Here is a 12,488-nt window from a genome sequence, read left to right as displayed (position 1 = left end):
TGAGCAGTCGTCCCCCCTTGCATCCCCTTTGGTCACACGTTCACTGAAAATGCTGTCTTTTATCGAGCACAGAACCAAAAGTGAAGCTGCTGGGATCTAGATTATAGTGGCTAATTGATGGTAATGTATATTTTATGTTAGTTTATGGATTTTATATTCATTTCTGGATACATTTTTTGGCTGGACAGCATCTTTAAGACTTACCCCGCTTCCATATTTTAACTCTAAGCACATTGACATTGTTAAACTGTGGCAAACTATAATATAAAGCTTTATATTTGGGTTACAAGACCCTTTCAATATTGTTGGACCCCGTGTTTGGCTAATTGTATGTAATAATGCTCTATCAGTTGTCTCCTGGCAGCTCTAAAATGGCTACCACAGACAGGCTTAGTGCCAGCCACTCTGCTAACCAGATTTCAGTGGTTGCCCTGGCCTTCACTCTTTAACCGCTGTACAGGGGCCCCTGCGCTGGGGCCACTAGAATAAGCTGCTGTATGGTGATGCATGCTGGGAGGAGTGATCAAGTAGCCAGGAGACAGGTCAAAACCAATAGGGCAGCAAAGGTTCAAATTCGTTAGGCATGAGATAGAATGAACAAGCCGAGGTCAAAACATGAAAACCCAAGTACTATGCAGGAGCATAAACCACAGATCTTAACCAGAGGAGCACAAAGCTATATCTGGCAGCTTCCAGCACTAAGCTGGAAGTTTAAGTAGGGAATAGTGCTTTTCAATTGGCTGAAGCAAGGAACTGATAACTTCAGCTGGACATCATACTCTCCACACTGTTAGCTTGGACATCACTGCAGATCCCAGCCATCCCAGCCACCCCAACCTTAGTGGCTGCTTCATCCATAGCTTCTGGTTCCAACATCTCTTCTATCACCAGTGCCGCCCACAGCCAGAATACGGGGCCCCATGGTGACAGAAGCAGTAGTCTCAGGAGCAGTTTCTGGTGGAGATGTGACATGGTAGCAAAGTTACACCTGCTTTATTTTCTTATCATTGGGAATTCCCTGCATCAATTGTGCAAGTTTCAACTAATGTTTTACATGAACAGGAGATCAGTCACACTTGCTGCATACATTGCTAAAAGATCTCTTAACATCTGATGAGACTGGTGCGTTTACTTTAAAGTGAACCTGTCAACTGGTTTCGCCAATATAAGATACAGCCACCGCTTTCCAGATAAGCCCCTGATCCGACTTGGACGATAAGAAAAATAAGTTTTATTATACTCACCCTGGGGACGGTCCAGAACGGTCAAGTCCGATGGATGTCGCAGGTCCGGGTCCGGTGCCTTCCATCTTCTTATGATTGCCACCCTCCTGCTTGCATCATGGCTCCCTGGTATCGTGCTCCTGTGCAGGCATACTAATCTGCCCTGTTGAGGGCAGAGCAAAGTACTGCAGTGCGCAGGCGATGGACCACGCTGACCTTTCCCGGCGCCTGCACACTGCAGTACTATACTCTGGACCTGCGACACCCATTGGACCGGACCGCCCCCGGGTGAGTATAATAAAACTTATTTTTCTTATCTTTCAGGTTGGATCGGGGAATTATCTATAGTATTATAGAATGCTATAGATAAACCCTGAAAGTCAGTGGCTGCATCGTGTAGCGGCCAAAACAAGTGACAGGATCGCTTTAAAAGTCCACTTGAGAAAGGCACTATCCTTATTCTCGGACAAACATTGAAAGAGTTCAGCTGATTAAAAGGCTAATATCAAAACGTTCCAAAAAGGAGTATACTGCCATTGTGACATGCATTTTCAAACAATTTACACCGGCCTCAAGTCTAAGAGATTTTTACAATAATACAGCTCTGACAAAAATTAAGAGACCACCAAATCAAAACCCTGTCATGGGCAGCCCATTCTCCAGACCTGAACCCCATTGAAAACCTCTGGAATGTAATCAAGAGGATGATGGATAGTCACAAGCCATCAAACAAAGAAGAACTGCTTACATTTTTGCGCCAGAAGAAGTTTGAAAGACACAAAATATTGATTTCTGAACTCTTCCCGAGTTAAAACATTAGTATTGTTGTTTCTAAATTATTATGAACTTGTTTTCTTTGCATTATTTGAGGTCTGAAAGCACTGTTGTTGTTTTTTTTAGTTATTTTGACTATTTTTCTTTGTCAGAAAAAAATACAAAATTTATTGCTTCGAAATTCGAAGACATGTCAGAAGTTTATAGACTAAAAGAACAATTTACATTTTACTCAAAAATATACCTATAATGAGAAAAATCAGACAAACTGAACATTTGAAAGTGGTCTCTTAATTTTTGCCAAAGCTGTATATGCAGTTGTGAAATCTGGCAAAAGATCCATTTAAAATTCAGTCACACTATGTAAGAGTAAGTTTTTGTTTAAACGGAACCTGTCACCTCTTTTGGCTGCTATAAGATGCGGCCACTGCCTTTCAGGGCTTATCTATAGCATTCTATAATGCTGTGTATAAGCCCCCGGTTCAACCTGAAAGATAAGAAAAATAAGTTTTATTATACTCACCCGGGGGGGGGGGCGATTCGATGCGGTCTGGTCCCATGAGTGTTGCAGGTCTGGGTCTGGTGCCTCCCAACTTCTTGCGATGACGCTCCCCTGCTTGTTTCATCGCTCTCCGGCATCGTGCTCCTGCACAGGTGTACTTATATGCCCTGTTGAGGGTAGAGCAAAGTACTGCAGTGCACAGGCGCTGGGCCTCTCTGATCTTTCCCGGCGCCTGCGTACTGCAGTACTTTGCTCTGCCCTCAACTGGGCAGAGAAGTGCGCCTGCACAAGAGCACGATGTTGGGGAGTGATGATACAAGCAGGAGGATGGCGTCGCAAGAAGATGGGAGGCGCCAGACCCGGACCTGCAACACCCATCGGACCGGACTGCCCCCCTGGATGAGTATAATAAAACTTATTTTTCTAATCTTTCAGGTCGGATCGGGGGGGCATTATAGAATGCTGTAGATAAGCCCTGAAAGGCAGTGGCCGCATCCAAAAGAGGTGACAGTTGCACTTTATCAGGACGACTACTATATACAGTCATATGTAAAAGTTTGGGCACCCCTATTAATGTTAACCTTTTTTCTTTATAACAATTTTGGTTTTTGCAACAGGTATTTCAGTTTCATATATCTAATAACTGATGGACTCAGTTATATTTCTGGATTCAAATGAGGTTTATTGTACTAACAGAAAATGTGCAATCTGCATTTAAACAAAATTTGACCGGTGCAAAAGTATGGGCACCCTTATCATTTTCTTGATTTGAACACTCCTAACTACTTTTTACTGACTTCCTGAAGCACTAAATTGGTTTTGTAACCTCATTGAGCTTTGAACTTCATAGCCAGGTGTATCAAATCATGAGAAAAGGTATTTAAAGTGGCCACTTGCAAGTAGTTCTCCTATTTGATTCTCCTATGAAGAGTGGCATCATGGGCTCCTCAAAACAACTCTCAAATGATCTGAAAACAAAGATTATTCAACATAGCTTTTCAGGGGAAGGATACAAAAAGTTGTCTCAGAGATTTAACCTGTCAGTTTCCACTGTGAGGAACATAGTAAGGAAATGGAAGAACACAGGTACAGTTCTTGTTAAGCCCAGAAGTGGCAGCCCAAGAAAAATATCAGAAAGGCCGAGAAGAAGAATGGTGAGAACAGTCAAGGACAATCCACAGACCACCTCCAAAGACCTGCAGCATCATCTTGCTGCAGATGGTGTCACTGTGCATCGGTCAACAATACAGCGCATGCATAATGCCTTTTTGTATGACCAAACAACTCAATCTTTGTTTCATCAGTTCACAGGACCTTCTTCCAAAATGTAACTGGCTTTTCCAAATGTGCTTTTGCATACCTCAGGCGACTCTGTTTGTGGCATGCTTGCAGAAACGGCTTCTTTCGCATCACTCTCCCATACAGCTTCTCCTTGTGCAAAGTGCGCTGTATTGTTGACCGATGCACAGTGACACCATCTGCAGCAAGATGATGCTGCAGGTCTTTGGAGGTGGTCTGTGGATTGTCCTTGACTGTTCTCACCATTCTTCTTCTCTGACTTTCTGATATTTTTCTTGGCCTGCCACTTCTGGGCTTAACAAGAACTGTACCTGTGTTCTTCCATTTCCTTACTATGTTCCTCACAGTGGAAACTGACAGGTTAAATCTCTGAGACAACTTTTTGTATCCTTCCCCTGAAAAGCTATGTTGAATAATCTTTGTTTTCAGATCATTTGAGAGTTGTTTTGAGGAGCCCATGATGCCACTCTTCATAGGAGAATCAAATAGGAGAACTACTTGCAAGTGGCCACTTTAAATACCTTTTCTCATGATTTGATACACCTGGCTATGAAGTTCAAAGCTCAATGAGGTTACAAAACCAATTTAGTGCTTCAGGAAGTCAGTAAAAAGTAGTTAGGAGTGTTCAAATCAAGAAAATGATAAGGGTGCCCATACTTTTGCACCGGTCAAATTTTGTTTAAATGCAGATTGCACATTTTCTGTTAGTACAATAAACCTCATTTGAATCCAGAAATATAACTGAGTCCATCAGTTATTAGATATATGAAACTGAAATACCTGTTGCAAAAACCAAAATTGTTATAAAGAAAAAAGGTTAACATTAATAGGGGTGCCCAAACTTTTACATATGACTGTAATAAGTGTCCTCTTTCATGTAATTCTACTTTTATTTATTTTGTTAGATACTGATCAATAAGTGGCTATGAAAGTCCCCATGTGTTTATTGAGAAGGCTGGGTAGAGATTCCATTTACGTGTCTGTGTTTTCCAGGCATGTTCTTTTCTTATTTTTATTGTTTGTTTTATTTTCCTATTTCATTTCACCATATTGGATATTTTTCTCATACTTTCCAGTATTCTCACTTAGACCAAGCTGGAAATGAGTAGAAGCTTGTACTATCGTCAGAATGTATGAATTCCATGGCAGCCGAGACCCTTCAGACACTGATAATACAATATGTATGGTAGTCATGCTTCCATGCACTCGTTATTTGGAATAAGAGGATACAGCATACATTATTAGTTAGTATATGTGTTTAAGGATTAACTTCAGGCTCCGAGTATAACATTCTGTGATGTAAGGGTATCATTACTCTGTACATGACTTTTACTCATTCACTTTCTTTTTTGTCACATATGACTTAGAATTGATACGCTTGGGAGATGACTGGAGTCTAGCGGTTGAATGAGTATGACATTCCTCAGGTTCATTCAGTTGACATTTCAAAAGACATTATGGGTTAGTGACTTTGAAGAACAAACACTAGAAAATGATGCGGTTGTGGTCGAAGGCAGAGTTTCAGGCTATGACGCGTATAATATTTCACGTATCTAAACCACAATCTGTAATTACCGTAATAAATACAGTGCCGTGAAACCGAAGCCTGATTTCTTTCCTTTTTTAGCGTATTTGTCTCTATAAATTGCTCCAAATCTTAAACAAAATGTAACATAAAACCAAAGTAAAATGGAGTTTTTAAATGATCATGTCATTGAGCAACAGAGAAATATTAGCAAATACTTTTATTTCCCATTTAAAAAGTAATTGGAAAAAAGTAGAACGTTGTAATTTCGTGGGAACAACTCTAATCCCTACTATAAAAATCAGCATTTCAGGTTTTTCAGCTTTCAGAAATGTTGGTTCACTCTTTTATGGAGAATACTTATGAAAAGCCCATTTAATGTCCTGCATCGGCATCTTAGTGGGGTCAAGTCAGGATATTAACTAGGCTTTTCCAAACTCAATTTTGTTTCTTGTGAGCCTTGTATTGGTGGGTTTGCCTTCGTGCTTCAGACTGTTGTCTTACAGGAATATTGTAGGGCTGTGACATTGATGGTCTAGCCTTAGGTCAGATTGGTAGAAGGTAAACTCCTAGTATCCCTACAATTTGCTGATTAAAGGAGTCATCAGCCTTTTTTAAGGAGTTGAAGAAACTGCTGTTAAGATAACCCAATGTCCTTATGCCCTATTTGGTTTCTACAAAGGAAATGGTCAGATGACATCTGTTCACAAAGCCAGCTGAATTTCAGGGCTCATAATTGATTGTCCTACATTGTAGGGGTTTTCAAAACCTATAAGTGATATTTTAAAAATATTTTGTTGACTGAGTAAGAGGCAAGGGCGGACATACCAATAGTGCAACCTGTGAAGCCACATACGGATCCTAGAGGTAAGGAGCCCACTTTCACCTCCAAAGCAGGTCGACTCGTGAAGTGTTTTCTGATGGAAATTACGGTATTTCAACCAGTGATATTTAAATTTATATTGGATGCCCTACATTTATTGGAAAACCTTTATATTAAATGGGTTGTTCGGTCTAAATTGATCAGTCTTCAGTCACTTTGTGTGATTGCAGACTTATGAATCACTCCAGGCCACAGTGCTATGGGGGTTTCTGAGCCAGGACCGGAAGGTATGTATGCATTATGCATACTCACGGGCAGAGCCCGACTAGTAGGCGCGGCCTCACTCCATACACTTGTATTGAGTGAGGCCGCACCTCGTCTAGTGACGCTTCCGTCCAGTGGGCGCAGCCTGCTCAATACAAGACAGAACAACCCCTTTAAGTAACCAGATTAAAGCCAGATCCCACTTTGTGCATATTTATGATATGTATTATTTCTGCTTAAATGTACCCCTCTTTGCAGGTTCCCTTTCAAAACCTCCTTTTGTCAGGCCTGTCCTCTGCTCTCCAGGTATTGTTCTGCTTCCTTCTATAACTGCTGTGTTTTCTTTTTCACTCTTTACAGTTTCCAGTATAACATTTGCTAAACCGATATTCTAGGTTTCATGCATGCCCTTCTTTGCCTGCTTTATATCTTACATAAATAGCTTTTCCATCGTTTTCTAAGACAACAGTTCTCATTGGAGTGCACTTTTTACAGATTGGCTTTAAAATCCCGCTGGCTTAACTTGAAAACTGCATTTTTAATCAAAAATTACAGAAGTTTTTTCATTTAAACTTTGTTTACAAGGTACCAGGCGAGCTGCAGAGGACAAAATCACCATGTCCCATGGAATATCTGAAAAGTAAATGTGTTAGTATAACTATTGATCATAGCGGATTTTTACATATGCCAAATAAATGTTTTCTATGTCCCGGTAATACCTCTGGGGGTCCATCCTTTTAGGAATACGAGGGTTGTTCTGCTAGCCAAGGTGGAGTATATGGAGAGGTGCATGGGTCTTTCTGTTAAAGAGTATAGGAGGTACAGAAAGAGCCAAGCAGTGTGGACCAAACTCTCCATTTCGCCGGCCCTGTCAGAATGGGTGTCGGGGACCATGCTTCTCCTGATGTGTGAGAGTGGATACCATAGACAGTATTTGCATAGACTTCTATTACTTATATTCTACTTATTTCCCAGATGGAAATGATATGATAGTTTCACCTTTTACACAGAGGTTACATACCCCAAACACTACTCTGCCTTCCCAGCTATACTGATCAGCATTTCACGATTGGGCTTTATAGAACTGTCCGATTGCACTCTGCGCTGCAGAGCCGCTGTGAGCCCGCAGCATGTTTTTTGGATACATCGTAGCATTCACCAGCTGCAATTATCCATTACAGAAATTCTCATCCATATGCCTGCTACTATATCCATTGTGGATTTCCTGCCAAGTTTCCAGGTAAAAATTATTCACACTTTGCAAATTTTATGCAGGAATTTATGGAACAAATCTGCTGCACGTGAAAATCCCTTTCACATTTTTTTTTAGACTTTAACACTGTCTTTCTTAGTCTAACAGAACCTCTCTAATAACATGGCTGAACAGAACAATTCTTGGATTTTTGTGGAGTTTCTGAACATTAGAACAAGAAAAACCTTTGGCTCCAAACTAAATGGTGCTTATTTCCTAGCTACCAACCAGATCAAGAGGCCGCCAGAACTGGTGTGACTGACTCCTAACTCATAATTCACAAGCAATCTTAAAAGAGTTGTCTTGTTACAGCATATTGATGACTATCTATATAATAAGTCATTAATATCAGATCCATAGGGGGGTCCGACAACTAGCACCCTTATCGATCAGCCATTATTTGATGTTCTGCAGCAAACAACAGCTGCTGCTAAACATTGAATAGGAGCTATTCTGCAGTACCCAATAGTGGCCGCTAAACATTGTCTATGGGACTGAAAGAGCAAACTGAGTACAACTCTCGCATATTTTCAGCAGTCCCATTGATTGAGTGGGGTGGCGCCCTGTTTTTGGGTCTGATAGTTGAGATCCTCAGTGATCCCAGTAACGGACCTTTAGAACCGGACTATGGCATTGCTGAAATAGGTGAACGTTGTACTTGGCTTTCCACAGCAATCCTATAGACATTGAATTGAGGTCAAGCATGTGCACTTCCTCTCCATTCGAGACTGAGCCCTGTTCTCGAGGCTCTGGAATCCTGTTCTTGAGATCCGTGGTGGTCGCAGCAGTTGGCCCCCCAACGATCACCAACTTATCTTCTATCCCACCTCCCCTGGATATGGGATAATGTGCTGTTTTGAGGAAACCCCTTTAGTTGTACTAGTCTGTGATTTTGTAATGTTAGTGTTAGGAAATAGTGGTTGACTCTTTTCAGTTGATTGAATGTACGATTGAAATATAAAAAGCAAACCCCAAAAGCCTATGTTATATATTACTGGTTTACTGATTTTGCTCTCTTTTTTTACAATCTCTTCCAGTGACACAGATATACTAATGTTTGCTTTTGCCCGTTGAATTCATAGTGGCCATTTATACAAACTAGGATAGATTGGACTGGAGTGGTTGTGTAGTGAGGCATGCTTGTTACCTCTGCTGTGTTTCCCCACACACCACTGTGGCCCGAAGATGCGTCAGTCTGCACTCCCGTTTCTTGTCCTGGCTGAACCTAGGCAGGCAGAAATTGTAGATTTACTATGTACCGTATTTCTGTACCATCCTTGAAGGTGGGACTCTTTCATCCAGCATCAGCTGTCATTAAGAACTGTTTTCTTTAGCTGAATAATCATTTAGTATGTATATTCGCATGTACCCATATAGGAACTTCTGGTCTTTGAGTCGTCGATATGCTAACACGTTAACACTTATATTTCCCGTTTATTTCTTTGTCTGTTATTACACCATTTTCATATTGTCCTGGAAAAAAGATTCTACTCATAATACAGGCAAATCTGAGGCCTACTGACAAACAATGTGTAGAACATATTGCAAAGGAAAACTGACCAGGTACTATTGCCTTGCCATGGGCTGCTGCTCCATTTTCCTTTGCACCTGTTATTACACAGTACACATCTTCTTGATTATGTGATTAGTGTTATAGCATTTCTAAGGAATTCGTGTTCAAATAGACGAAATATCTTCAATTTTGGTCATATATGTATAGAAAGATAGAAGCAGCACGTCTAAGGGTGCAAATCCAAATCTGACCTCAACCAGGTCTATAGATGATATCCAACAAACGGCAGCGCTCATCCAATAAGTGAAAAACTAAGGTGAATGTATTAGTGCATATCCAAAGCATTGCGGATTGCTATTGGATGTTCACTAATAATGGCACCTTATTTCTTATTGGAAGAGTTCTGCTGTTTTTTTTTATATTTTCAGTTTTGATAAGCTATGAGAGTTGAAGCTAAATTTAAAATGTGTGATCTCAGAAAAGTGAAGAGTTTTTAAAGAATTAGTGTGAAATTTTATAGGCAAATAATAGTATTATATGACAATTAGTGGCATTTCAGTTTTGCTTTGGGCAATGGTGATGCGTCCGCTATATATTATTCTTTTTAGAACCATTTACATAAGATATTTTATTTTGTAGTATAGGTAATTAAATTGGTAACCACACAACTGCAGCTAAGGCCAAAATGAGACATCCGTGAAGCATGGTGTGAACGCGGATGTAAATGCTGTAGCTGACCATGGGCTCCTGACCCAAACTCAGCAGCCTCATAAATGCCTAGGCAGTTCCTGAGTTTGGGTCGGGAGACCTGCCGCTAGTCCTGACATTCTAGTTCTTTCGTAAATGTCTGAATTTATTCTGTTGTTAAGACCGATTGTGACCTAACAGGTGTATTCAATATTTAAATGCAGCATTCCTTTTATTTTTTTAGTGATTTGTCACCTTCCTTGCATGAATGGAGGCCAATGTGCGGCTCGAGACAAATGTCAATGCCCACCCAATTTTACTGGCAAGCTCTGCCATATACCAGTGCAGAACGGCAATGGACAAAAACAGTACCCACACCAGCAAAATGCAATAAAAACCTCAGGATCTCACGTCATCCATTCTACCCACACGTTACCACTCACTGTAACAGGACAACAAGGCATTAAAGGTACGTGAAGTTCCTGCCTATACAAAATGTATCATTGTTTATGTTGGTCTAGCGCATCGCACTTCCTTCCAGATTGTTATGAGTGTAAGAAGCATTAAAGGGCGCTTTGAACCAACCAAGTACGACTTTTAAAATGGTTGTCTCACAAAAATTGCTGCTGGCGTGGCTTTTACAGTGATTACAGAGGGAAATTGTCATGTACTATATGTAGATTTTCCCTACAGATAGCATGGACGTCTCGAGTAAACCAAAGCTACGTCTTTTTATTATAGAGGGAGATTGTAATCAGGGAGCCCACTCTATGGCACCTGCTGCCCTAATGGGGACTTATGGACAGAGGCGGACTTTGGGAAACAACCTTTTTTAATTTTATCATATTTTTTCTACAGTTTCAGGGAATACAACTATTGTCTTGCCACATTTATTCTCCCATTGAAGTTAATTAGAAAAAGCTACAATAAAGACTTGACAATGAAGTCAAACATTTAGCCATCTTAACAAAGGGTTGTAATCCTGATGTAGTGTGCATTGCAGCCAAATTAGGTAATCCATTCAGTAATATGGCCTCTGTGGTTAAGAAAACGCAGAAGATGTTGTGATATCTTCTAGGCAGTGTTACAGCAGTTATCATTTATGAAACAATTTTATTTTTGTTTTAGTTAATTTCCCCCCAAACATGGTTAATATCCACGTGAAACACCCACCGGAGGCTTCTGTGCAATTCCACCAAGTGTCCCGAGTCGAAAGTTCTTCTTCCACTCAGAAAAAAGACAGTCAGATTGGACAAGCACAAGTATCTTACCATGGAGTCCAGAAGCATCAGTTACCTCACTCTGTGTACCCACAGCAGCAGACTGTGTCCCAAGTATATCCAGTTTCGGCAAAAACCCAACTTGGTCGATGCTTCCAAGAAACCACTAATACTCAGGTAAGCTTTATTTGATAGATTTCTTGAAGCTCTACATATTTATACAGTGGTTAATGGTTTAAATATATGAATGAAAGCCTTTCAATATATATTCAGCACTCAGTGCTAACCACTGCACACGTTGGCTGAGTGGTTAGCACTGCAAGGCTACAAAACAACGCTGGGTTCCTGGGTTCAAATCCTACCAAGGACAACATCTTTAAGGAGTTTGTCTGTTCTTCCCATGTTTGCATGCGTTTCCTCCAACATTCCAAAGAGATAATGAATTTAGATTGTGGGGACAGTGATGATGTGTTTACAGCGCTATGAAATTAATGACGCTATATAAGCGATAAATTAAAAATGAAATGTGTTCATAAATATTATAGACACCTGTTATGCTAAACACAGGACACACCTTAGATTAACATGTGGATGCTTTAGAACGTTGTGTGTATAAACCTCTTAACAGTACAAAAATTAATTATTAGTGTTGACCTGTCTACATATGTACACCGTGAGGGAAGTTTTAATTAGCGAGAAACTGTCAATAGGATCATCCCTTTTAAGCTGTTATATAGACATATAGGACATAGGACGCTGAGTAACATGATACCTTGATATCTGTGATCTGATGTCTAATTCCAGAGATATTCACGTTTTTCATACATGTAAATGAGCTGTTCAGGTCTATGGGCCGGACAGGGATCTCGATGATAATCTGCCTTCAGAGATTATTTTAAATGAAAGAAGGTATTACCAGTGTGAGACATGTAACTAACACAGGACAATAGAATTGAACTTTGTCTTCTTACAAACACATTTGCTGCAACTCTCATAGCTCTGCTGTATTGCAGCAATATTGTAACCCTGTCTGCCTATGAGATGGAAGCTGAAGCTGAGAGGAACCTGCAGATGTGTCAGATATAATCAAACGCAGTTCTGCAGTGAGATCAGGAGAGCAGAGAGCGGCCATTACACATCACACTGGTAGCTTCCCCTTTTATATAAAATAAACACTAGAAGCAGACTGTCCAGCAGATCTATGTCCTGCCCATACATCTAAACCGCTCATTTACATATAAAAAGTGTATTTCTCTGGAAAAAGATATCAGATCACAGATATCAAGGTATCATGTTATTCAGCTTCCTGTGTCCTACATGCCCATATATACATCTTAAGAAGGTTGACCCTAATGACAGATCCCCTTTAATAGAAAACATTTTTTTCTGTGTTCTAATATTTAAAT

At 40.4% G+C, this 12,488-nt stretch overlaps 1 protein-coding gene across 4 annotated transcripts in view; it reads left to right on the top strand.

Moving 5' to 3' along the window:
* Positions 1 to 12,488, top strand: part of LTBP1 (latent transforming growth factor beta binding protein 1) — a 492,758-nt gene that overhangs the window by 298,335 nt on the left and 181,935 nt on the right. For 2 of the 4 annotated variants that reach the window (XM_073557607.1, XM_073557605.1), the window contains exons 6-8: positions 6,669 to 6,716; positions 10,107 to 10,331; positions 10,991 to 11,259. In XM_073557607.1, coding sequence (XP_073413708.1) covers positions 6,669 to 6,716; positions 10,107 to 10,331; positions 10,991 to 11,259 — 542 coding nt within the window. The remainder of the gene's footprint in view (positions 1 to 6,668; positions 6,717 to 10,106; positions 10,332 to 10,990; positions 11,260 to 12,488) is intronic. The other 2 variants (XM_073557606.1, XM_073557608.1) reach the window with 1 other exon arrangement.

The sequence above is a fragment of the Dendrobates tinctorius genome, unplaced genomic scaffold, assembly GCF_039654945.1.
Source record: "Dendrobates tinctorius isolate UK_male_01 unplaced genomic scaffold, ASM3965494v1 ptg000250l, whole genome shotgun sequence".
In the NCBI taxonomy this organism is placed as follows: Eukaryota; Metazoa; Chordata; class Amphibia; order Anura; family Dendrobatidae; genus Dendrobates; species Dendrobates tinctorius.
The sequence above is the reverse complement of the archived record's forward strand: the minus strand, read 5'-3'. Positions and strand labels throughout refer to the sequence as shown.